The 27,052-nt window shown below is 40.5% G+C and overlaps 1 protein-coding gene across 7 annotated transcripts in view; it reads left to right on the forward strand.

Annotated features, from left to right (window-relative positions):
• Window positions 1-23,859, forward strand: part of GRID1 (glutamate ionotropic receptor delta type subunit 1) — a 496,676-nt gene extending 472,817 nt beyond the window's left edge. Inside the window, exons 14-18 of one of the 7 annotated variants that reach the window (XM_042033280.1) lie at window positions 7-173; window positions 1,527-1,767; window positions 2,030-2,116; window positions 10,603-10,638; window positions 18,709-23,859. In XM_042033280.1, coding sequence (XP_041889214.1) covers window positions 7-173; window positions 1,527-1,767; window positions 2,030-2,116; window positions 10,603-10,638; window positions 18,709-19,137 — 960 coding nt within the window. In that variant the 3' untranslated portion in view covers window positions 19,138-23,859. Of the gene's footprint in view, window positions 1-6; window positions 174-1,526; window positions 1,768-2,024; window positions 2,210-10,602; window positions 10,639-18,708 lie in introns of those variants that run through there. The other 6 variants (XM_042033285.1, XM_042033281.1, XM_042033282.1 and 3 more) reach the window with 6 other exon arrangements.
• The last annotated feature ends 3,193 nt before the right edge of the window (window positions 23,860-27,052 follow it).

Below are 27,052 nucleotides of genomic sequence, written 5' to 3' on the forward strand. Positions count from 1 at the left end.
TTACAGGCAAAGAAAGGAAATTATGCTTTCCTGTGGGATGTGACGGTGGTGGAATATGCTGCGCTGACAGATGATGAATGCTCTGTGACAGTCATTGGAAACAGCATCAGCAGCAAAGGATATGGGATAGCACTCCAGCATGGCAGTCCCTACAGAGATCTTTTCTCCCAGAGGTAAACTGAAGCAAACCTTGTTTTATAGGATTCCTTTCTGCAGCCAGCAACTGTTTGTGGTTCACATTAATTTTGGTGTTTCATTAATAGAGAACAATGAATACATGACAGCAGAGAGGTTATGAGTTCAAGCTCCAGCAAAGCTGCTGCTACTTCTGCTCCATGTGCATCTGGTTTGGGAGGAGGGGAGTGGAGGTGATGTGTGGCCTCACACCTTCAGGCAGCACTGCCTCTGGCAGAGGACTGATGTCCTCAGAGCTCCGTGTGAGGTAGAGGGGAGTTTGAAGAGAGATCCTGGATTCATGCCACATTCTGCAGGCTCTGAAGCAATGTGTTGCTCCCTGCAGCAAGCAAGTAGCAATGCCCTGGGTTATCCTTTAGGGGAGAGGGACAGGTCAAAGACTCACAATGGTACAGGGAAACAAGAATTGCTGAGAATTGCATGGGACTGCCAAGACCAGGAGACTATAAAACTATGACATTTAGTGATCTCTGAGCTATCAGCTGGATGTCTCTTGTCCATGTGAATGTGCACCCTGAAATGAAGACATGCAGTTGTGCAGGCATGTGTGGCCTTAGCAGAAGGTGAGCGGGTGCTCTGCTCCAGGCAGGGAACTGAAGCAAGGTTGCCTCATCTTGCTCTTCCTTTAGAAACAGGAGCAAAACTCCAGCTGCATAACTAGAGACAAAGCTGCCTCAAGAGAAAAGATTGTTAGTAAACAGCTAAAACAGTTATCAAACCAAATCCAAAATGAATCATTCATGCAGAGAAGGGACACTTCACAAGAGACAAAACGATGATTAATTAGCAACTGTTAACACAGTAATTCAGGCATTAAGTAACAGCACTGAAGTAAAATCCTTTTGAATAAACTACATTTGCTGAAGTAAATGAGTTGGTCGCTGCTTAAACAGATTTGCACTAAGTGGTGCACAAACAGTAGCATGTTTAGCCTCACATATTTTTGGAATTACTGTAGGAGAGCAGCAGTGGAGTGGGTTGAACATTTCACTAGTGGGACCAGCTGCTGCAGCTGAATGTAGCCAGACCAGCCATAACTAACTGGAATGTGGTGATTTCCCTTGGAAATGCTGATTGCATTGCAGTGTAATTTTTGACAGTCTCTTTTTTTCTCAAAGTTACCCAGTGGAGTGTACCTGCTGCTGTGAGTAGAAAGAAATCTTGGTGTAAGGGAGTTTTCAGATAAAGAATACAACACTGGTGGTGCAGGGGGATGGAGTTTTGAACTGTGGGATGGTAGACTTAAGAGTTGTGAAGCATAAGGAAAAGACAAAAAAAACCTGTAAAAAAGTGTCATTGCAAATAATACTTGTCTTTTGAAATTTCTGCAGGATCCTAGAGTTGCAAGAAAGTGGAGATTTGGATGTTCTTAAACAGAAGTGGTGGCCACGGATGGGACGTTGTGACCTGAATAGCCATACCAATGCACAGACAGATGGGAAGGCACTCAAGCTGCACAGTTTTGCAGGCGTTTTCTGCATTTTAGCAATAGGCCTTCTTCTTGCTTGCTTGGTGGCAGCATTGGAGTTGTGGTGGAACAGCAACCGTTGTCATCAAGAAACACCGAAAGAGGTCCATAACTTTTATTCTTATCACAATTAAAAGTAGAAAACACAAAAGAAAGAGAGAGCAAGTGGAAGTTGTGGGATTTTAGGTGCTCTCATGCAATAAATTTGATTTATTTTGATTTGCCATACTAAGCTTTGCATATAACTGTTTGGGTGGTTGTTTCTAAGAAAATAAAAGCAAACAAACGAAAGTGTCTTTTGTGCACATGGAAGGTGCCAAACTGACAGCCCTGGAGACTAAAGTCCTCTATTTATTTGTAGAGCAGATACAGCATGGGCAGCAGCAGTGCAAACTTCCCCTCATTGCCCCACCAATGTGCCTCAACCCTGACCTGGAGAGACCACCTTTAGGGGTAAGAGAGTGGTTCAGAAACACGCCCTCGGCCACTCTGCTGCGAGTGACGGGGGGCCAGTCACGGGCACCCGGCTGTGCCATCTGTGGTGATGTTTTCTCTGATCTGAGCCCCCATCCACTGGCTGGGAGATCCATGTCCATCCTGTGCAGGCTCTGCAGCTGCCAGACATCTGGTAGCTGCTCTCCTTCATGGCTGACCTAGGCTGAGTTTGAAGAGGTACATGAGTAATTAAAAATAAATCAGCTAGTTAATAATTGAATAAGCCATATTGCCATGACACTGTTTAAATGCTTCCTTTCTTTTAAAGTCAGTTTTATGTCTAAAAGTAGGAGCCTCTGAGGAAGCTGACCTTCATATAACATGTTTTATCTAGGAAATTATATCTGAGAATTTCTTGGGTTTGGAGTTTCCATGCACAGCAGCCAGTGATAGTTAGCAATGCTAAGATAGAATTATCAGTCTATACTCAGATCTGTCTTGCATGAAGTCTGTATTTGTTTAAGTAGATTAAATGTTTAACAAACTAACCTCTTGTAATTTTGGAGACACTGAGGTGTTCGTAGGTGCTTTCATCATCTTAGAATAGATGTTTCTTACAAGCAAATAATAGCAGTGAGCTGCACTACAGTTGGAAAATAGTGCATAGCCCATCACTTCTAATCTCTGTTTCTCAAGTTGCAGGAGCACTAGACTGATTGACATACCTGTCACCTGTAAGCAATTTTGGCAAATTGGCAACCTGGTCTAGTGGATGATGTCCCTTCCCATGAGAGAGAGGTTGGAATTGGGGATCTTCAAGGTCCCTTCCAACCCAAACAGTTCCATAACCATTTTCCCCTTCTGCCTTGTAGAAGTTGCTCCTGCTGTAACCCCAAAGGTGCTCCCATGCTAGCGTTGCGAAGACCTAAAGCCCAGAAGTAGGTGTGAAATCCTGCTGGGCAAGGGCAGAGATGCTTTCCAAAGTGTCCTCATGCTGTGTGCACAAGCACTTACCTGGCCATACTAGGTGGTGTTCCCCTCTCTACGCTCAGGGACTTGCCTTTGTGTATCTTTGTAGAGTGAGATGAGAACACGACCTAAAGGCAGTTTCATATAGCTAAGGTGAAGTAATCCACTCTTTTATTGCAAGGAGTTTCCGTTACTGAAAAAGGCTCTGTCTTCCTGAGTTTTAATATTTTCTTTTTCACCTGTCCCCTTCATTTCTTTTTTTAATAACTGTAAGAAGGATTATTGCATACCTGTGCCTACCCCATCCCATCTTTTCTCCCTTTCCCATCCTCCTCCTCCTCCCCTTTCCATACAGTGATCAAGGTAGCTCTGTACATCTGTAGTGCTCTTTTGCAGTTTCTTTGACAAAAACAGAATACTTTTGACCTTCTGTGTTTTAAAGGAATCTGAAGTTACCCCCATGGTAGAGCTGTGCTTGGGGAGATCGCTGTGTATGGGGCTGGGCCTGCCCTTGGAGCACAACTAGGCTGGGTTAGAGGCAAATTAAACTCAGGTACAGAGCATGGACAGGTTCCAGAAAGATCAGTGACGGGGGTGCTGCCAGGAGAGGGGGAGCAGAGTCAGTGGGAGCCCTGGCACGAGCAGGTGTAAAGGGCGGACGAGGAAGTGCATGTTCCCAGTGAGAGGGCACGGGGCCGGGCCGGGCTGATCCAGCAGGAGGAAGGTGTACGGAGGGTATGCCAGGCAGGATGGGATGGAATGAGGGGTCCCCTGAAAGGGACAGCTGGGTGCAATGACAGGCAGCTGGAGGCACCTTTGGATCGATCAGAGCAGCCCGAGGCAAGGGTGGCTGCTGCCCAGAGCCAGGGACAGGCAGGATCCTCAGGAACCCTCTGCCTAGGCCAGTGGCCACATGGCCACATTGCTCCGGCCCCACTGCAGACCAGGGGTTGGGGGCTCTGGTCACAGTGACCACAACATCCACTCAACTAAATTGGTAAACGAATGTAGCAGTATATCCTGGCAGATCAGTGGCCAGACATTTTATTTATGTGCTACCAGTGAGGAGGGATTGAAGTGGGATATCTGATAGCTACTGCAATTAAGGTAGGAAACCAAGTTTCAAAAGAGATGGTGAATATAGGTTGAAGGTTTTTGACATGTTTAGAAGAACCAAGTTTCAAAATTGTGGAAAGGACAGGATCCAGGGCTGAGGGGAGTGTGGAGCCCTGGGTGCTTGCACTCTGCGTGAGCCAGGAGCAGTGGCTGAGCCTGGCACAGGGGACCAAAAGCACAAGGAGGATTTGATGTCCAGGAGGAGTGTATTCAGGATATCTCATTTCTAGCACTGTGTGTTACCCAGCATTTCTACAGCAAGAGCCAGAATGACAGAGCTTCAGTGCGAGTAGCATACACAGACCATTAAAATCTGCCTCTTAGCTGCATCTGCTACTCCAGCCAAGTCATTAGTTCAATAGCAGCTGCAAACTCAAGTCATGCTGCTGATTTTCTTCTGCTTTTGGGAAGGCTTTGGCAAAACACAAGCGTTGTGATATCACCTAAAAATTGTGGGAACTGGGATGTCTCCCAACTGCTTTCTTCTGTGAAGCAGAGCTTGTGGATGGTCACAGAAAAGGCTGATTTTCTTGCAGTCTAAGATTAGATTTCGGTGTTGCCCGTGAGGCAAAGAGAAGGTGGCAGCATTTGGCTTCTGTGCCCCTCACCCTGTCAGGAGCTTTATAAATCCCTTGGAAAAAATTGTGGTGGAACCAGAATTGAACGAGGAGTTGTCCTGACTTGTGAAGCCCTTGTGTAGCATTCTCTGTTTGGCATGACCCACTTGGTTGGTTGTATCATGTCAACAATTGCCAACTCAAAAAAAAAGAGAAATGTGGGACAATGAATGCACAACTACTATGGCAGATTTATGACAGGGCTGGGTGGCGTGCTGCTTGGTGGCGAGAGAGAAAAAGCTTTTTTTAGAGACTCTTCTTTTTTATGTCAAGGGTCTGTGAAGTCTGTGGCCAGAGGAATGTGCACTGCCTTCATTGGCATTGGAGAAATGTTTTCAGCTGACATTAAGGTGGTGGATTTTGCCAGTTTGTTGTCTTTTCTTTTTCCACTTTGTATTCCTTAGGCTTTTGTGGAGGTTAGGCAGAGCCAATACACTGATGTCCAATGACTCGGATGTCTGCATGGTATAAATCACAGATCTTAATTACAGTGAGTGTGAGGAATTTAGTGTTAACCATGCACCTGGGAGGAATAGGAAGCCTGTCTGTTGAAACCTGACAACGTAACCTGGACTTTGTATTAACCTGATCTGCATTTGTAGAGAGTTCATAGGAAGAGTTATGTCAGGGGGAGACTGCTTCCAATTAGAATATTTTTTTACATTTTTTGCATATGAAGGAACTCTACCCCACAAAATTAAAAAAAAAAAATAGTATTGTTCCTATGCACTAAGTCAATTCATTAAGACAAACCTCCAGGAAAGATGAATTCCCTTTATTTTCCATGTTGCCATTGGTTCACAATTGTATCATTTAAAGAATAGTGAAATTTCTTGCTAGAACAGTGAAGGTTGGGTTGATCTTTTTCAGGATGTTGATACAAGATATTTTTATTCTATTTGAAGGAGATTCGTAAAAATGTTTCTAATAAGTTCTGCTGTACAAATCTTAATGTTACCCCTATTAATTCTTCATTTAATCCTTATCAGATCAGATTAACAAAAGAAAGATTAGCTCCAGCATCAGAAAAAAATGTACTGCTGCAACATCATGCCACATTCTTCTATTAGGGCTCAAGTTTGCAATCTCTTCACGCTGGAAAATATCTGGTAATGTTAAAATTGCCTTATTACTTTCTAATTCAGAAAAACTTACACTAGGCCATCTTTTTCCAAAAAGATATTCTGGAATTTATAATCACCCTCTCGTCATTGTTAGTTCCCAGCCATATGATACACACAGTGAAATTTAGGCAGCTCATACATCTGTCTCTGCGTGTTAAAATCTGGAATTTACACAGCTGCTACTCAGCCTGAAATACTGATACCTAATCTTTTGACTTTGATAAGCTTCAGAAAATTAGAGAGTTGTGATAAATTAGTATTTATTATGGAGTCTTTTTACATGGAGTCACTTTACATCCCTTTTAAATGACTGAGCAATCAGCTAAAGTTATTAAAACCTGGTACCATAAAAATATTGAACTTTTGACAATTGCCTCTGAATTTCTGTAACTTTTTGTATGAGTTCTATGCATTTATTTCACAAGATCAGTAAGCCATAATGTAATTTGGATCATTTAACAGCCAAGGGCTTTGCCACATCATCAGATTGTTGGTATCTTTTATCCCCTTTGAAGGCAGTTTTCACATCTTTGTTGTCGTTATGAACCAGCATGGCTGCTTCCTGCAATGGGCTCCCCAGCATCCTCTGTGCTTTATCAGCTGTGTCTTTGTGTGATGTGCTATTCCTCTGAAGATTATTATTTCTGAGATCTCTTCAGAACCATTACAAAGCATTCCTAGTTCATCCACATACTACAAAACAATGGAAACTTGTAAGCAAAGATAAAATATCCTCCTATTCATGAAAAGAAAGTTAAACTCTCATCTTTTTCACTGTGCATGAGATTAGTCAATAAAAAAAAAAAATTAACGGGCAACCCCATGTTAAACAAAATTAGTCACTTATACAGGATGATTTTTTCTTTTCTGGGAACTGATACTTGTTGCATCTCTCACAAGAGATGATATTGGTTTGCTTATATTTAATATAGCTCTTGAAAGACAGTGTTAGAATGACCTCAAGAATTCTTGGTTTGATTCTTTCATTGCACAGATAATAGATATGATTAATCAGAAATCTTTTTTTTCCAAACCAGCTGTGCTATTCCTAGCAATGTGAGTGGTTCAGAAACTGGTCACTGTGTGTTTGGAATTCTGTAGTGCTAGAAGATTTGGGGGTTTTATTGATTAAGGCATAGCATAGTTTTCCACCTTCTGAGTTGCTACTGGTCATTGTCTCATAACTTGTGTCAAATTTATAATTCATTAACAATCACAGTCTTCACAGCTTAGTTTGTGATTTCTTTGCTTTCTCATGCTTCTACAAAATCATTTTATTCAATAGACTCTTCTCACTTTTCTGTCCTTTTTATTTTTAAATTATTAAAAGGGGGCAGCATTTCAGGTACTGTCCAGAGTGCGAATGGTCTTGTGTTCTAGAACAGCGCCTTGTAATTCCTATATCCTGCTACTCCAAGCTTAATGATGTCTTGAATCTCAGAAAGTCTAGACTCTGTGAGCTCCACGAGATAGTGGGAGGTAGCAAAATTGCTCTAAAAATTGTCACAAGTATTTTGGCAGTATGCAAGATGAAAGAAAGGAGCCCTGTATCTCTGGCCGGGGCAGCCTCTTGTGATCTGCCTTAAACTCCCCTGTTTCTATGTCCACTGATGTCCCTACCCAGCCTACCTCAAAAATCCATCCTTCCAGCTTTAGCAGTCGTGAAAGTTACCCACTAAGACTCTTTTCTGGTATTAGAAGAGCAGGAATCCCAGTGTACCTTACAAATGGAAATAGGAGCTGGCAGACAAGAGTCCAATGGATCCAAATTTTTCACTGCTAAGAATTGTGGTTTGCACTGTGTTCATCTCACTTTAGCTCTCCAGCCAGATACTATTCCATGGCAATTGAGGCTTCTGTACCTTCAGCATGGTGTCAGCAGTGTTGGTTTTGATTATTAAAGAGTCTCTTGCTTTCACCATTATTTTCACTTTCCTTGTCTTTTTCCTTGTCACTTCATTGACCTTGTGTCCTTTGTGGTGTTACCTTTTTATCTGACAATTTGATTTGCCCCAGGATGGTTCCTTTTGAGAGTGAAAGGAAACACGAGATCATCAAACCGATATTTTATTTTCCCTTCATTGCATGTTCTCTATATTTTATCTTGTTTTTATTTTAAATTTTTTTTTCTGTATTTTAATGACATGTCTGAAATCCTTGTACATTTTTTGCTCAGTTGCATATAAATTATCATTTGTTTGTACCACTGTATTGTATTCTACTTTTCTAAGAATAAATAAAGGTGTTTTTGGGGAAAATGAATCATGCAAGCATTGGCAAAATAATGCATTTTAATGCCATCTAGAAATTCAGTTTCAACCAGCTTTGAATGTAATAAGCTGAGAAACTTCATTTAACTAGCATTTTTAAATCAGCAAAGTGGTGTTAGGAATCAGTCATCCCAGAATGCAAAGTTTAATGTTGTTTGATGATAAAGTATAAGCTGGAAGAATTGGTCAAAGGAAAAACAAAAAAAAGGAAGATATAATATATAATATATAAATTACCTTGTACAGAACTGATAATAGCTGGAAGGGCATCTTAACAAACTCCATGTTGGCTTTTTATGTGAGTGAAGAAACAAGATTTTCTCTTTGGAGGTGCCTATAGTAAAGCAGAAATCCTGTAATTCCTGGTCCCTGGCAGGGTGCACATCCAGAATCGAATGAAATCAGTCAGCTCTTGCTATTGATCACCATAGATTTTGGTCAAGGCTGTAATGGATTTAAAAGTGACATGTCATCCATGTGATTTATGTCACTGTGCCCAGGCTTTTCTACCCAAAGCAGTGGTGAAGCAATTGAGTTTTGTACCAGCATATTTCCCTAACTGCAAGGAAGGGATTTTTATGTTTGGTTTAATTTTTCTCTGTCATGTAAGAAAACCCTGCTAATGGGATCCTTAGGGATATAATCTGGATTTATCTGGCATGAACCTTAGAGGGGGGGGGGAAGAAAATTATTCAACAGAAATAAGCTTAAAAAATGAATGTTGCCATGCAGGGAGATCAAAAAGAAATAACCTGTTTAAAGTTTCAGTTTGGTGATGAGTGTAAGTACTTGCTTAATTTGCATTACATTGCCTATCCCAGAGAACTTCTGTGGCTACTCATGAGCTTGGCATGAGCTTATGTATTTTACTGAATTGGAGCCTTAATGTGTCAGATTCTTTTAGATTCTTCACACAATGTTTACAGAGCTAATTTTTGTATGTCTTATCTCAGCCTACGGCGGTATTTTAAAGTTGACTTTTTGAAGGGGGTGTAAAATAACAAAATCAGTAAAAGTTTAAAATAAAAAAAAGAAGCATAAAATGTGACTTTTTCTCAAATTTCTTTTGCATTTTTGTGGTTTGTAAAATGCCTTAGGTGTTGATCTGACTAAGCATTTAAGCATGTACATAAAATTAAATAAGAGGTGTATTCTGATCTCACCCAGAGCACCAAAACATTCCATTCTTTTTAGTGGCAAGGATCAAACTTCAGTTGCTTTGAAACCAACATGTATGAAGCAGAAACTGGGAGTTAATTGTGCATTGAAGTTATTTGCTGAAGATTGACCTTATAATGCAATAATATTACCATGCAATTTATAAACCTTTTTGCCAATTGAATTTAAATAATTTTATAGTACCTGAAATAACTTGTGGTCAATATCAGCAAAATATTAAGGAATCACAGATTCCAATACTGTGGAAAATATTTTTTTTTTTAAATTAATCAATGGCTTGGTTATGATTTTTCATAATTCCAGACACATATTTTTAGACACATATATAGAAAGGAGCTACTCAAACTCACTCAACGTAAGAAGTATTGTATCTTCAGAATTATTCAGTATGCAAGAGTTATCTTTTGGGAAACTGGTGTCCAGATTTTTATGCTGAGCTATTTTAATGGTTTGGCTGGTCATGTCTTGTCTTATGTCAAAATAGGAGCTTGGGTAGTTTCCAAAATACAGCCCTGAATGGAGGCGCAGAAACCTTTTCAAAATTCATTTTCTAATTTAAAAAAATGTGCCTAATAGTCAGGAGTAAGGATTTAGTAAGACTTTCCCATAGCTGGAGTGGAGACAAGAGGCTGTGTAAGTCAGCTAACACTGGGCATCAAACAGGTTGTAGAAGCAATTCTTTGTCTCCTGTGCCAACTCTCTTTTACTCCTGGCATAATAGGAGAAAATGGGAACTTTTGAGATTTGGATGTGACTAGACAGGAGCAGTGAAGAAGGAGGGTGTGGAGCAATCTGTTATGCCTGATGCTCCAGTAGAGTAATTCAGTAGTGTTAAAGGATAGCATTGCTCTGATTTGGGCTCACTAGAGTGAAAAAGTACATCCCTTATGGACTAGATTGTAATTTTGGTTTAAAAACTGTGTAAAGCAATGTAAAGAAGCCATTAAGTTTTAGTGAGCTTTGGAATAGAACCTTCATGAATTTAATTTTTCCTTCATGAAAGAGTAATCTGTCACCTCACAGTATAACTTTAGATGATGTCAAATTCTTAAAACACCACCCTCTTGAGGGCCATCCTCCTTTGTTGCAATGCTATTTCAGATATAATAAAGAAGAAATAATAAGTATATATTTGCTGAAAAGAGTGAAATATTATTTACATTATTAGCCTCACTATCTTGATCCTTTTTTTTTTCTCCCCACATCTTCCTTTCCCTTTCCATCTGGAGATGGCCAATGATGTGAGGCTGGGCCTCAGAAGCATGGTGAGAATTTATAATAAATATACAGATAATTGGTTTCCTGTTGAAAATGCCTGCACAGATGAATCCCTGTTAGTTTTCTCCTCATCTTTACCTTCCCCTGGAACTCCCCTTGCTCCTGACCTCTGTGTTGTTGGAAATGCCTGTAACTGCAGTCTGTAGTGTGTACACAGTAGAGGTTTCTCTGGTTGCAAGTTCTCCTTTCTCCCAAGTTCCTTTGCAGAGACATTGGCATGCTCATCAACCAGCACTCATTCTGTACTGCATTTTGCTGCTTGTGTTGAGAAATGTTTCTTTGCATTCTCTTATTTTTAACCTCATGAAAACTGTGGAAACATCTGAACCATGTGAACCGCTCACTCATTCTCTTTGTAGTTGGGTTACCAGCTGGTGAACCAAGGTTGGTAAGGATTTTAAACCTTGAATATCTCAGCATGAGGCTGAATGCCCCCTTTCATACTAAGAAAGAAATGAATATGCTATCACAGCCTCTTTCCTGGCAGGTCTGGTGTGAATTGTGAGGACTAGACTGTGATCTCTGTGATTGCACTTAGTTAATGGATGGTGGTGAATGTGGGAGCAGATCACTGCAAGACACTGTGGAGAGACCTGCTGTCACCTCATGTGTGGTTCTTCTCCCATCAGGACTGTGTCCTGTGCATTTATTCACACAGTGCCAGAGACGGGGATGCAGCTGAAGACAATAAATAAGACAGAGAGGTTTGGCTGGTTTGAAGTGGTGTGCATTGTCAGCTTCACTGGCCTGCTGGGGAGGTAACTGTCTGGAGCATTCCTAGCAAGGCTCACAGGCAGGACCCGTGGGACATGTCAGAATTAGACCCCTGGTTAGATGTGATTCCAGGTTAGATAAATCCAACCTGGGTAAGGTGCGCAACAGGCGCGTGGGAAGATGTGAACTTCTTCATGAAGGTTCTTGCTACTTGCACTAGTTCTGTAGCAAGTCACTGTTTCTTGTTTGGTGTCTAGGCTTTTAGTAATAATTTATTTGCACCTATTTTCTTTCTGTGGGTAGCTGGAAATAAACTTTGGCAGTGTATTTGAAACAATTTTCTATCACATTAACATCAACTTCGCAGTATTCTGTAATATCTTACTTTTTTTTCAGGTTTACTTAGAAGGAAAAAGAGTGTTACTGTCTCTTCATAAAGGAATTTCTGCTCTCTGGTGAAGGAGGGCATCACCTAGTGAATAAGGTGGCCTCTTGTACACAGTTTTTATGTTTTGTTTCTTTGCGGATGATTCCACATTGAATGAAATTAACATACTGCAAAACTTTCATTTCTTTTATTCTTTCAATCAGGTAACAGCCAACTGGACCTCACCTGATGTCAGTCTCAGTGCATTCTTCTAGCAGCTGGTTTATGGACAATAATTTAGCTAATTGCTGATTTAAAATACATGGTAGAGCTTCCACTTATAAGAGCAGAAGCTTGATTGCAGGATTGGGCCTATTTCTAAAAGCAGTTTTTCAAGTAGACTCTTGAGGTGCATCCCTGCATATTTCTAATAAGATTCTGTTATGGTCAAACCAGCTTCGAGCAGAGCACACTCAGAAACCACTCAGCAAATTTTATGTAACATTAAGTGCCATTTGACTGGGTCAGTTACCTGTGTTAAATTAATGACAGCAGACATAGATCATCACTGCATCTGTTTACACGTCTCTCTGCATTTCACTGCATTGTCAGCTGCAGAATCTCTGGAATAATGAGTGTCACACACATATTAAAAAGGGGTTATTTGTATTAATGTAACACCATACTCTACTGTCATTGTTTTGCAGCACATCTATTACATATACCATCACTGCTTTTTCTTCTTGAGCAAGCCAATTATGCCTGGTTTTGCCAGTCTGCCAGAGCCTCCTGGAATAAATTAAAATTACAGCTTTGCATATGCGGTGGCTGTAACTGAAAGTAATGATAGTGACCCTGGGTGAATACAGGATTTCAAAATAATCCTAAACAACTGTACATATGCAGAGCTGCTGCTGCTTTATTTCTCCTTAACAAGCAAATGTTTGAGTTCACGATGTCTTAAACCTCAAAGACTGAATGTGGTTGCTTGGTGGAGCTGTGGGTTTTGATGCTGAGTAAGAAGAGAATAGTTTGTGGGTACCTGAGCATGGAAACTTTGCTGTTTCAGTTTTATTCCTCTGCCTTATTTTTCAGTTTTGCAGTATGTCTATCTGTGCATGGAAGTGCCTCAGTGTTCCTTTCTCTCTACCTGGGTACAGGTGTGACTTCCAGCACTTGTGTCTCATGACCTCTGACCGTGTCATTATGAACACAACATATATGAGTCAAGAGGACTTTTGTAGGAGTGGGAGAGAAACTAGCATGTTTCCTGGTCAAGGGCAGAAGAGCAAGTGTCTGACACTGTGTTTGTCTCAAATTTTGAAGGCCAGCCCTAATCACAAAATTACCACATTTTTTTAAATAGTTCTTGTACAGAATGAAAATCTAATATTAGCATTTGTGTCTTGGTTTCATTCTCTCACCGAAAGATAATCCTTCATATTGTCACCCAGGACAGGAAACAAACAAACAAACCAGAAATGTGCCCTGATTGATGATTAAGGCTATATTACCTTAACAGCATTGTTTCCTGCATGTCTCCTGAGTCTTACTGAGAACTACTTTAACAGGCTTTTCATTCTTGGCACCTGACTGGGAGGTATTGACATATTCAAGATATTCCCTCCCTGTGTGAGCCTGTCTGCCCACGTTGGCTACATTTCTGAAAGTTGAGTCCTTCTGGGGTCAGGGCCATCGATCTTTTTCTTCTCTAGTCTAGTGTGCTTTTATTTGCATGTGCTGGATGCAGATGCAACTTATCACAGTTTTGGCATAGTTTTAGCATCACATTTCTGCAGATATTAGACTTTCCAGTTTGGGCATTTATCTTCCTTTTTGCCTTGCTGGAACTGTTTCATCATCTTGTAGCATTTTTACGTCTTCAAGTGGCTTCTCTTGAGCTCTGTGATAAGCTCAGAGAAATCACAAGCAAAAACCAGATGCTGCACCTTTTATTAAAGGTGTCGTTAATAAAAATATTTTTCTCAAAAAATTTTTCCCCTGGAAAATCCCCAGTGTTGCAAGCCTGTCAGCTGAGCAGTGTTACCTTTTAATTAATTGTGTTTAGGGTGATGTAGGCAATTTCTTGAAAACATCAGCCAGTTCCTCCTTTCCAACACCCTTGAATTTGACCACGTTAACTGACTCCAGACGTCCCAATTAGTTCCATATTCTTTCAATATGACTGCCCATGGGATTTTATTAGAACCCACTGTCAAGAGGCACAGAAAATAAGCTAGAAAAAAAAATATTGATTACTCTGTAAATCATGCTGTTTGCATTTGTATCTTGCTCTAATTTCTCTCTGTGTGATAAGGCCAGACTTGAAAGAGAGTTTCTTGTAGGTGTGGCCATGCAGGTTTAGTTATTTTCTGGTGAGCATCCTGCAAATCCACTCCAAGCCAGGGTGTGTTCGTGCAGTCAGTCATAGGCCACTGAACCTGTTGCTCACAACTGAGTGTTTGGGACATATCAGAAACCTGCCCTTCAAAAGCCCTTCCAGAACTCAAACTCGTTGGGGGACGGTGACATTTCACTTGGTATTTATGAATAAGAGAATTTCCTGACCAGGAGCAGTGGTTGGTGAGCTGTTTTCCTCAAGCCTGCAGAGGTTAAGCCTGGGTGTGTAATTAATTTTTCCTTACACGTTTCTTTCCTTCACTGATTAATTTCTTCAACTGATCTATTTGGAGTACAACATTAATATTGAAAATAGATTTATGAAGCCAGCAAAGGAAAAATATTTTATCTTCTTCTGACAACACAAGCATATACTTGTCTCCAGCACAGCCATAGATGAGAAGTGAAGCTGAACTGGCATGAAATGGCTGAGATGTGACATATTTATAATATTAACTAAATTTTGTATATTAAGTGCAAAAAAGAAATTTTAACAAATTACTGATATTTAATGAGAAGCACAGAACTAAAAATAAAGGAGAATGTGGAGCTGACAATGGAGCAAAACACTGTAACTTTTAGGATTTATTTTTTCTGGCTTTATTGCTGTTTAAACTTTTTTCCATTTAGCTTGTTAGTTTTCAGTAACATATGCTATGCTACTGAATTTCCCAGAAGAACAATAAAGGAAACAAAAAGATTAGGTTTACAGAATTCACAAATTCTGAAAGGTTGTCTTGTCACATAAAGCCATCCAAAACCTTCACTTCTGGAAATCTTAGTATTCATAGCAGTTTTACAGTGTGCAGTGACAAACTAATCTTTTCAAGGGTTTCTGAATTTTATCTTAGTTTTTTTTAAAGTATTTGAAGAATTATTCAGTCACCATTAAGATAGTCTCATGCAAACCTTGACATTTGGTTATTTAGCTGCTCTTTGTCTAATAAGACAAAGAAAAAGGGAAGAACCTTTAAAAATGTGATTTTATAATTCCTCAGAGACGAGTTGTTTTCCATAACCTTTGCAAACATTTTATTTTGACAATGAAAAGAAGGAATAATGTGAATTCCTGGTCTGTCGAAAGCCTTTAAAAAGTTTTCTCTGATCTTAATAAGGCCAGAAAGTTGTCCTTAATGCTGAAGGAAGAGAAGTAGGCAAATGAAATCCTCACCCCTACTTCTTAAAGAGATCCCAAGCATCTACTTCTCTACATACTTCATAAAGTGTTCTGATACAGATAGAATGTGATGTCTGTTTGCAGGAGCTGGTTTTAATTTTTATTGAGAAGGAAAATTTTAGCACAGTGAAACATGAGTTTGTACTGTGAAACATAAGCAGCTGCAAATGCACCATTTTCTGAGCAATGCTGTCCCGAGGTGGACTGTGCATAGCAGAAGAAAAGGCCTGTTAGGCCAGGAGAGGGGAACATTCCAAACAATGTGGTCCTTAATAATCCCTGTGGTCTGGACCAGGAGATGTGTATTAAGAGCATCCCAGCTGTGCCTCTTCATATTTACATTTTAAAAGGGCTCAGCTAAATATGCAACCAGGATTAATTCATGCTTTGAATTTTATGACCTTTTTTGCACAGATGCTTCAAGTGAAGATCCTGCTTCATTCATAAATTTATTTTCGCTCTGCAAACAATTAATGACTGCTTGTTGCAATTATTGAAACCTCACCTTTCCCTCTGGCTTGGCTTTATCCAAGTCACATTTTACTTGTTCCACTAGCAAAGCAGGATGAATGCACTCAGGATGTACTTGCAATCAAAAAAACTAAAATATAAATAAAATGATGTATATTTTCACTTGAAATGATCTGAAGAAGGCATCAGTATTTGGCAAAAGCTCATAAAAATGCTAATGAGTTATGAACATTTCTCCACAGCCTCATTTAGGAATATTTACTCCAATATTTGCTCAGTTCTAACCTGAGTTCTCCTTTGTTTTCTTATTTTGTAGTGGAGGCTTGACAAGAATATGAGTCCCAGACACCCAGAATGCCAGCTAGGAGTCTACATCACAGCTAGCAGCCTCGTTTAGAAAAGAAATAGTACAGGATACCTAAAGAGGCATTGCATTATGGGCTTCTGGGGGTTAGCTCCTTAGACACAATATCGTCATACATGGTGGTAGCTGAAGTTGTGGACATGCAGAACTTTGCAGCAAGCTTTTGTTGGCAAACAGGTGAGGAAAATGCAGCAGTGAGTAGCTGGACATCTGTTCAAAAGGAACCCACCCAGAGAGGTCAAGCTCTTACTCCCACTGGGGAATAATGCAAGAACTTTTCTCACATTTGCCCCAAGTCTACAATTTTACTTCAAGAAAGAGGAACTGAGGAAATTACAAATTAAATCCGTGTAATCCTCTGGCCACTGTACCATAAATCCTTAATTTTACTAGCTACAGAATTTAGAAAAGAGCCTCTGAGTTATCATCAGCTTAGTGCATTGTCTAATGTATTGGATGAAGGGCTTGACAAGTCAGGTGTGGTTGTTGTCAGGAAGGACTTAGTACAGCTGCAGGGGTTATCTGATCAAGTGTTGTGTGATCCCTTCATGTCAAAAAAGTTTATTTTTTATTTTATTATCCACTGATTTTTCTCTAACTCAAAATTATCTGATTAGAGGATTTGGCTGAAAAAGCAAGATTTTTTTAAAAATTATTTGTTTCTTTGGTGAGGAAGATTATATCCCCCAGGTTTCTGGGAGCTTCATTGGGATTTTGGTGGATTTATGACGTAAATTAAATAGGAATTCATTTTCCACTGATTAGCAAAGAATTTGCAACATGCAGCTCAGCCCTGTAATTGTGGAGCAGTTGTATTCCAGGTGAAATCAATATGGATTTAGCCTAAGCTAAGGACACAGGTTTGGACTGTACATCATGTAACACTAATTCATTTCCAAACCCATGGAGGGATCAGCAAATTCAATGGTTCTTGAGTAATGTAGAAGGGGTGTTAAATCACAAGGCTAAATTGAATCTGTAGTTGACATTGACTGGAATCAAGAACTTTGAAGTTGGCTTGTCAATTTACAGGGGAAAGCAAAGCTGCAGAGCAGAGGATACCATTGGAAAAAGATTGTAATACTCTGTGCTCCACCTGAACACCAGTGGCAAAAGATTAAGAGGAGTGAGTGGCAGTGACACCTTGTACTTCTTCATTCCCTGAGCCTAGATCTGAATCATTAAGGCTGCTGCTGTTGAGTTAAACCAACATTTAAGCACAAGCTGACCTTGGGCAGCCAGGGGTTACTGGAACACAAAAGTTTCAGGTAGTCCTGCTCCCTAGGTTGGAGTCTTGCTGTCTGACTAATGTCATTACAGGTTTCTGTTGGACCAGGGAATTGCTGCAGTTCCAGGGTTGTTAGGCTGTTATGCTTTGCTGCTATTCTGCTGTTTGTTACACTTGCATCAAATAACTACAACTGCAGTCACAGCTGGTCCTTATGAAATGTAGAGAAATGATATAATGTAGTACCTTTTTATTGGCAATACAATGCTAGCTGCTAAAATTCAGTCATACAGCATCCCAGGTGGTTGACTTCACCCTGCCAGTTTTGTTGCTTCACAATTTGAGCGTCTTGAATGCCGTGCTGAGATGATAAACAGCCCACTGTAGGTCTTTGCTACCTCAGGATTTAAAGACAACTCCTTTTGCTATGTTTCCTCATGGAAGCTCAAATGTGTTGAGTAAGTGGTCCTGACAGTCAGTTGAAGAGACTGCTCTGGGAACCTTAGGAAACACATTCTCAGAAGATGCTGATGCATTTTCTAAAGACCAGCATTGTTTTACTGAGCTCTGACTACAGACAGACTTTTTTCATATGACGTGTCAAGGTGACAGACATCTTATGGTCTCTCATGCAACTGTTCCAAACACAAATCAAATGTGTGGTCCCCTCCCCAGGGCTCTCAGAGTAGGTGTCTCTCAGGTCTGTTCCAGTAGGTCTATGTTCTGTGTCACACAGGTGACACGGGGCTTCCTGATGGGAAGGCAAGAATTCATCACCACTGCAACCCCTGGCCAGTAGATTTGGACACATGAAGCAACTGCCCTGAAGTCAGGGCTTTTTTGCTGATGTGTTCTTTAGTAAATGCTCTGCAGATGGATGAGACAGTGGGGAGCTGTCATGTGGTGACAAGGGGCTGAGCTGCCCACTGGAATTTGGAGTCCCAGCTCATTTGTTTGCCTGCCATAGGCTTTTTTCTGAGCTTGTGCAAGGTGAGCCAAGGGCTCAAGGGATGTGCTGGTCCCTGGTGCCAGACCCTGTTAGCTGAAGCACAGCCATCAGTTTACCTCCCAGGAGGATGGGATTGACAACATGAGGAGCTCCAGTGGGCTGAGATTGAGCTGGTGTTTTCTTCAGCATTTCCTTCAGCAGGTTTTTCATCTGGAGATGTCAGCGGACCTTGAGGTCGGTGGAGCTTGAGGTTTTGCACAGGCACAGTTGAAATCCAAGTGATGTAGTGAGTGATCAGCAACTCTGGTCACACAGAGGAGAGGAAGGGGGACCAGACGGGGTTGGAGATTGGGTTTGGACTGATTGTTCTGGTTTCTTCCTCACTAGGACAAAGAAGTGAATCTGGAGCAGGTCCACAGACGCATGAACAGTTTAATTGATGAAGACATAGCCCACAAGCAGATCTCTCCCGCATCCATCGAGATCTCGGCGCTGGAGATCGGTGGCATGCAGCCAGCTCAGACCCTGGAGCCGGTGCGCGAGTACCAGAACACGCAACTTTCTGTCACCACCTTTTTACCAGAACAGACAGCTCATGGTGCCAGCAGGACACTGACAGCTGCCTCGGGCAGCAACCTGCCGCTGCCACTGAGCAGCTCAGCCACCATGCCCTCCATACAGTGCAAACACAGGTCACCCAACGGAGGACTATTCCGGCAGAGCCCCGTGAAAACCCCGATCCCAATGTCATTCCAGTCCGTGCCGGGGGGAGTCATTCCGGAAGCAATGGAGCCCTCACATGGAACATCCATATGACGAAAACAAACAGTAAAAACAACCAGCAGAGATTTTTAATACAAAATTTAAAAGAAACAAAAAAAAAAAAGGAAAAAAAAGGAAACAAACTCTTACGTTTTTCTTGTATATACTTGTAAATAATGAAAGAATGAAGTGGGGTAAAAGTGTATTTTGAATATTCCCAATTTTCGAAGTAAGTAAAAAACAAAACAAAAAACAAACAAAAATGTATGAATGACTTTGTAAATTTTGTTCTATATGAATAAAAAGGCAAACTACTTGTGGTCGTTCTCAAGTGCCAAAGAAGACCTGTTACTGGGACTGAGGGCCATACTTTTCTTTTTTTTTCATGGATTTCAACACTTATTCCCTTACAGGTATGGTTTTTTTAAGAGCAAAAAATTTATCTGTTTCTTGCTAGAAAAATTCACCATGCTCAGATCTTTCCTTTCCCCAGAATCCTGTTTTATAGCCAAAATGACAATTCACTCAGAGAACTTAACAGCTGGTATTAGCATAGCAGTAAAAAATGTTTTAAAGGTGAATTATAACTAAAATCCAACAAACAATAAACAGAGAACGTTTTCCATCTAACAAGGATTTAAACTTCCACACAGTTTCTAAATTTACGCACAGGATTATTGGATTGTGCTTTTACATGTCTGCTGTGCTGTGTGGCTCTTTTAATTTAACTTTCTGGGTTTTGTTATACATATATATAATATATATTATATATATTATGACATATATTATATATATAAATGCTTTGATGAACAGGTTTTAGGTTAAAGGGAAAGCTTTTAAGAAAAACTACTCAGCTCTTTTTTTTGTTTCTTGTGTACATGACTGAAAATGGGGAGGAACCAATGGAGTGAGGCAAGGAGGAACTGTAAGGGCAGGAGATAATGGCATTGCAGTGACTGTGCCCTCTGGTGCCATCTCTTTCTTTAAGATTTCACTGAATTTGTTGCATAATGGATGCAGTGCTCCCTGTTGACATCATATCCCTGAATGACAAGACTATAAGCACAGCTCTGCTTTTTTTTTCCACTGATTTTGTAAAGAGGAACATTTTAATGGCCATGTCTATAATCGTGGTACAAATGGCTGTACAAAACCTTTTGTCTGTGAAACACAGAGGACAAAGACAGAGCAACACATACAGCTAATTTAATGTCTTGTCATGCAAATATTACCAGTGCAATTTCATATGACAGAAAAATACCAAAACAAAATCTAACACATTGCTTCCTTCCCAAACAGAAGTTTGAATGCCAAACATAATGGATCCCTGTCCCCCCGCCTCCTCTTCATGGACCATCACTCTCTTTCAAGATTGGGATAATTTAGTGTCTTCTCAAATGTATCCCTGGTACTAGGCTGTAATTTCCCTTTGTAGCTGGATTTCTTCACTTTATTAGAACACCGCTATTTGGAAAAGGCTGTAGATCCTGGTGCAGCAAAATCACTGTCTACATTAAGGTGAAAAATTCTGTTTGAACAGAGGTAAAAATGCATTCACATCCCAGGAAAGTCAGCAGGCGATCCGGGTCAGGTTTTTGGATAAATAAACATTCCATTCACTGCTCCTAATTTGATTTGCATAATTACACAACACATATATTTATGGGGTGATTAAAGTCCCCACATTTTTACATTTCCACTTTAAGCAGTAGGGAGGAAAAGTCAAACTGTGACATAAAACCAGCCTTATGGAAGAGCATGCTCAGCCTACTACTTTTTAAATGAGGAATGTTGATGGTGAGCTTACAGAGGGAGTACTCTTACAGGGATTAATTTGTCTCTGTTGTCAAGCTGGTTCCTCATGAAGACAGGGCAATTTTGTAGCTTGGCACAAATTTCACTATTTGCTTCAAACTAATTAAAATGAATAATAAAGCTGACTAGATTTATGCTATTTAGAGACTTGGCCCACAAAAACTTCGGATTTTTTTTCTTCTTTTGTCATATTTTTTTCTTTTTTGTTGTCCTAACAAACCTATGGCCACAGGAAAAAAAAATCTTCCATAAATACATGTATTAGTTATGACAGAAATATCTGCACTAAAAGTCTAAGCACACACAGGAATCTGTAAAGATGCTTTGGCGAAAGAGTGCAAAGATTTGCATTGGAAAAATCTCTCATTTCATGACCAGTTTAAGATTTTAGGAGCAGCAGAGGAACGTGCTGAGGCAGAGGTGCAAGGGGGTGCTTGGGTGGCCACGAGGGTGCAATGTGTTGTGGCACACAAACCTGTTGGAGGTTTCCTGAGCTGTTGCCCAGCTGTTCCTCACAAAACAAAGCATGCTGCTGATTTGCTGCAGCAAAGCCCAGAACAGGGGCTTGAAACCTTCTTTTACTGAGGCACCTTTGCTTTCTCCTTAGACCTTTCTCATATTATGGACTAAAACACTGTACTGAGTAATTTTAACTGACCTGCATTTGTGGAAGAAATTGTGAATACAATATATTTGGGGGATTAACTTAAACATTCTTCAGTGTTCTCCTCTTGGCTTAATCTTGCTACATGCTGTAAAGTTTGGGAGTGTGGTTTAACTTACAAGCAATGTCAGATCTCCTTTATTCTCATGCACAGAATATTACACACCTGTTTGGCTGCTTTGCAGGGCTACATCTAAAATGAGCAGGATCTTGAAGAATCAAACCACGCAGCCCTCTCTCAGAGGAGTATTTAAGCATGTGTGTGAGCCCTATAGGGAGCACCTGCTTTATGCACAGGTGAAGTGGATTGCTGATTTGTGGTGGAATTAAAACGTAAATTAAATATGTGCCTAATTTTAAGCAGGTGAATGAGCTCGACAAACTCTGGGACTACTCAGCTGCTTGAAGATAACCTTGCCTCTTGAGTGCTTTGCTGCACCAGGGTCTACACTGCAAAAGTAGGAATCTGCAATGGATCTCTCACTGGCTAGTAATTATTTGTTTATATAAAAGTTAGCAAGTCATAGCTTGGGCCTGTCAGCCCTGACAGGAGGCTGTTAAATCCTTCATGTGCTAGTGGTTTGGTTTTAGATTATTTAAGCAAATCACCAGGTTCTCCTTGAACATAAGCAATGTTTCTTTCCCCATAATTTTCAGTTTTCAAAGTAAATGCAGAATGTATGATTTTCGTATTCTGTCTCCTGTTTTATATTTGTATCTTCCTTTTGATGGATCAAAGCATTCACTTTCTATATAATATGTATTCACCACACACATGCATATATATATATATTCATGTGCAATTACTCACAGAAGAAGTGAGAAATATAATTTCCATGTGATGTAAATGAGCATAAGGTGAAAGTTTTCGCAGAGCTGTGCTTATTTACACCACCTGCAGATTTGACCCTTCACCTTTAATATCTGGCAAGTTGAAATAGAAAAACGGCAGAAGTTTCTGAAAACTTTGAAGACCAAACTGTGCCCTTGATTTTCAAATGGAACTTCCCCTGAGTGTACTTAAAATAGGGAATAACATATGATCCCAAATATTGCAGCTCCTCCAGGATGTTTACACTGCAAAGGTGATTGTACATGAAATGTACCTTCCTTTTATTGTGCTCTTTTGATGATGAGCTTTCACAAAAGTGACATCTGTGGCACAGCACTTCTAGTGCGTCTTGTTCTATCAACCCATTAGTTTAGAAATTATTTTCTTACAAAAATGTGACTCGGTTTCTTCTATTTGCTTGCGCTCCATGGGGAATCTGCTTTTGATCTGAAGAATGCCTTGCTCTTATTTCTTAGTATGTCATGTTTTCCTATTGCAATGGGAAAAAAAAGAGTAATTGTGCTTTTTAATTTCAGAGTTGAAACTTGATAGAATGTTTTTATGCTGGGTTACAACTACATGTGTGCAATACTTGTCTTGCAAAGTGAAGTTCCCCATATCTGCCTTGCTTTGATAACCATTGCTGCACTGTAGGTGAAGTCTCAGCAAAACAGCTCACTTCTTAGTCTGCTGATAGAATAAACCACTTAAACCTGGGTTCTCACCTGTGTAAATCAGCTTCCCTCCAGGGAATGGGTCAAGCATACTGAGTTTCAGCAGGTGAAGGTTTAGCTCTTAATAATGGGCTCAAGAGCACTGCTTTCCATAAACTGGTCTTCAGGGGTAGCTCTGAAAAGGAAAACGTCTCAAAAATTAACCAGAAAGAGGAATGTTATTAAAATTTTGAGCATGCAACGTGGATTACAGTTTAAACTTTATGCTGGGATTGCTTAAAGAAAGAAAATTCTTCCTTAAATCTGTTCAAATTTAGGACTATCTCTTCTCTGAGACAGGTTTAAAGCTGTTGGGTTGGTGACAAGAGGAGCATTCAGAGGAAATCATGTTAGTGGAGCAGTACAGCAACGACAGTGTTCAGACCTTGTTATTTTCTTTTATTTTCCTTTACTGACTTGAACTTATATGTGAGCAGCTAAAGAGTGGCATAAATCTTAACACATTTAGGGGACCCTGTTGTACATTTCTCAAAGAAACCACATCCTTTGGCAGCCCTGGGAAAGGCAAGGAGAAAGTCAGAAGAAAACTCTGAAGAAAAGCAAAATTAAAGGTAAAAATTGACATGTGGTGAAGGGGGAGGGAGAAAAGGATCGTTACAACTCATGTTTAGTAAAGCTGTATTACTTGTATGAGAAGCCTCAATTCCATCATACAAGCAGTTGCCTCAGCTAATTATTATTTTTCTTAATTTTTAGGAAACAAATAAAAACAGCATTTGTTCTACCAGAAACAGTTGTTATATTATTTAAGAGTTGAAATTATTTGTGTGGTGGTGCCTGTTTTTTGGCTTGATTGTTGCTCAGCTGGGGAGAATGAGCTTTAATCAGTGCTTTCACCCAAAGCAGCTGTGAGCTGTTTGCTGGGAGACAGTCCCAAGGACTGTTTAGGTCTGCAGCTGGGACAAATCAGCCTCAATCAGCTCCACATAAACCTCTCACTTCGCTGGCTGTGGGGAAGAGTTCAGGCTTTATGCTTTGAGTTGTATACACCTTTGGGTTCCTAGAGAGGGATGCTGCTTTTTCTGGTGTTGGAGGGATGCAGAACAGACACGTGGGTTCTCCAAGCTTGCAAGGTAACCACTGAGAGAAGCAAGTAATGTATAAAGCTTCAGATTTTTACTGAGCTTTGTTTTCTCCTGAATTTACTCTCAGTCTTTGTAGAGATTTTTTTTTTTAATTGGGTTTTTCTTTTAACTGTGTACTTTCAGGGGTACTGCCTAAATTACTTACTTTTATCCCCGTTGAAGCTGATAGCTTTCTTTGGAAACAATGCTGGCAGAAGCTTCACATCACCTTGTAGTAGAGGAGAACTATGAGAAAGTCGTTTTGTTTTGTCTTCTTTAATTTATTGTTTTACAGGGTTTCTTTGAAAGATGTCTTATCTTTCAGTAACTGGTTCTGTTGTTGCAGTTATAAAGCTCTGTAGTTTTGAGGAGGTCTGTTTGGCCTCTATATCACATAAGAAGGGGGAGAAGTCCTCAGAATCATAAATACACACAGCGAGGTAAGGAAAAAGCTTGAACAAAAAAGAAAAAAAAAATATCTCTGCTCCTTTTGCCAAAGTTTCAAATGCTTGGATGACTGGCTGGGACAGAATCTGATTTCTGACTAATCTGCTATATGTGACTGTGCTGTGCAATTCTAGGTGGAAACTCCACATTGCAGCTCATTGTGTCCCCAAGTTGTTTTCAAGATAAAGAATTTCATTTAATTTTTTAACTGTTTTGTTATAGTGCCATAACTGAAACTGTATGGGAGGGGAGATGGAATCTGAGGGTTTATTACCTATGCTGTGGGTAATTATCAGTCTGCTTTTAGACTCTGATTCTAAAAAGTCACTCAGTCGTGAAAGGAAGCATCCTGAAATTTTTTCTACACTTCTTTTCATCTTGTAAAATGTGTGTATTTGTTTCCTGATGAAATTATGTCCAAAGTGGTTAAGTAGAAGAGTCTGACACTTCAGGTGAGAATTGCAGCTAAAAGAACAAAAGGGATTGATGGAGTTAAAACACATCTCAAATGAATTATGTGCCTAATTGTAAGCAGGTGAGTGAGCTGGCCAAACACCCTGTGGACTACTCAGCTGCTTTAAGTTTACCTTAAGTCTTGAGTGCTTTCCTGCACCAGGGTCTACACTGAACTATAGGTCTATATGCTGTGACAAAGAACTGTGAAGAAAAGAGATCCCAGATTTATGTAGCTTTTTCTATATATCAGCAGCAAAAAAAAAAAAAAAAGAAAGACTTTTGTTTAATGTGTTAATGTGTTTTTATATGATTTATATTGAAGCAATTCTGTCAAGTTAAATGCTTACCAGAAGCAAAATATTCCAGCCCACCGAAGTGCTGAGATGGGTAATTGCGAGTAGATCTAAGCAGACACTGAAATGTTTGGTGTTCAGTCTGCTGTAGTGGGTATGGTTACAGGTTATCTGTAGCTGCAGGCCCTTTTTCATTTTGGGGCATTACCGAGGATTCCAGAGCAGTGGGTTGGTCCTGGTTGCTGCCCATTGCCCCCAGAAGAAGGGCCGGGGTGTCCTGCTGGGGATGAGGCAGTGGAATGTGTCCGTGTGTGCTGTGGGTTTTGCCCATCCATGAGGATGCTGCTTTGCAGTGCTGGCTCTGTTGTTGCTGCTGCGGGGCAGAGAGAATATCAGGAGACACTCCTGACAAGGGCAGGCTGTTGAAATTTAGCAGTTCCTGCATTTTAGCTGCCACTTAAGAGCTGGCCAGGAAAATGTATTGCAGTGTTTTGCTTGATTCTAAAGCCAGCTTGGATGATGGTGAGAACCAATTTTTTGGGAGAGTGCTTCGGTTATGAAAGCTTTTAGCTTCCTGTCTAGCAGACACTAAGGTGGCAGTAGAGCCCCCAGCTGTGCTTACAGTGGGGTGAGGTGGCATTTAAAGGCCGTGTTTGCTGCAGGCTTCCCAGAGACCTCCTGCCTTTTGCTGTGGGAGCAGGGGAGGGAAGGGATCCCCAGAGCAGCCCTGGGATGGGAAACTGCTGGGGAAAGGGAATCGGAGACAACTTTGGGGAGAGCTAGGGGGCTGCAGGTGTCCAGAGAGGAGTGCTGAGGGTGCAGGCCCATTGACAAGGGCTGGTGAGGAAATAAAATGGTGAAAATTCTGTATTGGAGTATGAATGCAGTGTGGACTGGGGAACACTCAAGTTGCTGGATGCTGCTGTCGTTATTTACATAAAGGTTTCCTGAAGTTCTTGTGATTCTAAGTGGTGGAACTTGCTGTTAGACTGGTCCTGGCACATGGAGAGAACAAGTAGTGGCTGTATGGGGCTGTGCAGATCCTATCAGGCTGTTTTAAGTCCGTGCTGTTTGATTTCCCCTCCTGTTTTGTGTCTGTAGGTCGGCTCACACATCTTTCTGGGCTGTGATTAGTTGTGCAACATTTACCCAAGTCTTTGACAGGGGGAATGTGCTTTTACAACACAAGAACAGTTTCTTCTTGTGCATTTGCATTCCTAGCTCTGTCTCGTCATTTATGTCAAAATGTCAAGCAGAGAAACATAAGCTTTCAAGTGGAGTTTCTGCAAACCATTTGGATCAATAAGCACTGTCTGTCTGCGTATTTGTAACATCTGCCACGGAGGAATATGAAGCTCTATCAATTCAGGGACTTAGTAAACCATATTTTACTCCAGACTGTAGCTTGTTTATGTTCAGTGACAGAAAAATGTCGGTGCTCTGGGCAATGCAGAGGTCTATTGTAAAGCAAATCCTGCTTTTTGGAAAGTAGATGTTTCATCTTCTGCACACAGCAAATGCATGCCATCCTGACAAGCCGGGTCATTAATCCATAGACATGTCATTTCTGGCTCCTGACAGCTCAATGCAGCTGCTGATTGTCCCTGGGCTGCTCTGAAGGCTGGTGCAGTCAATGACTTCAGTTATTCTGAGACAATACCTGC

The sequence above is a fragment of the Corvus kubaryi genome, unplaced genomic scaffold (assembly GCF_017639235.1).
Source record: "Corvus kubaryi isolate FWS band 111438036 unplaced genomic scaffold, C.kubaryi_AGA036_p1.0 37357, whole genome shotgun sequence".
NCBI classification, from domain to species: Eukaryota; Metazoa; Chordata; class Aves; order Passeriformes; family Corvidae; genus Corvus; species Corvus kubaryi.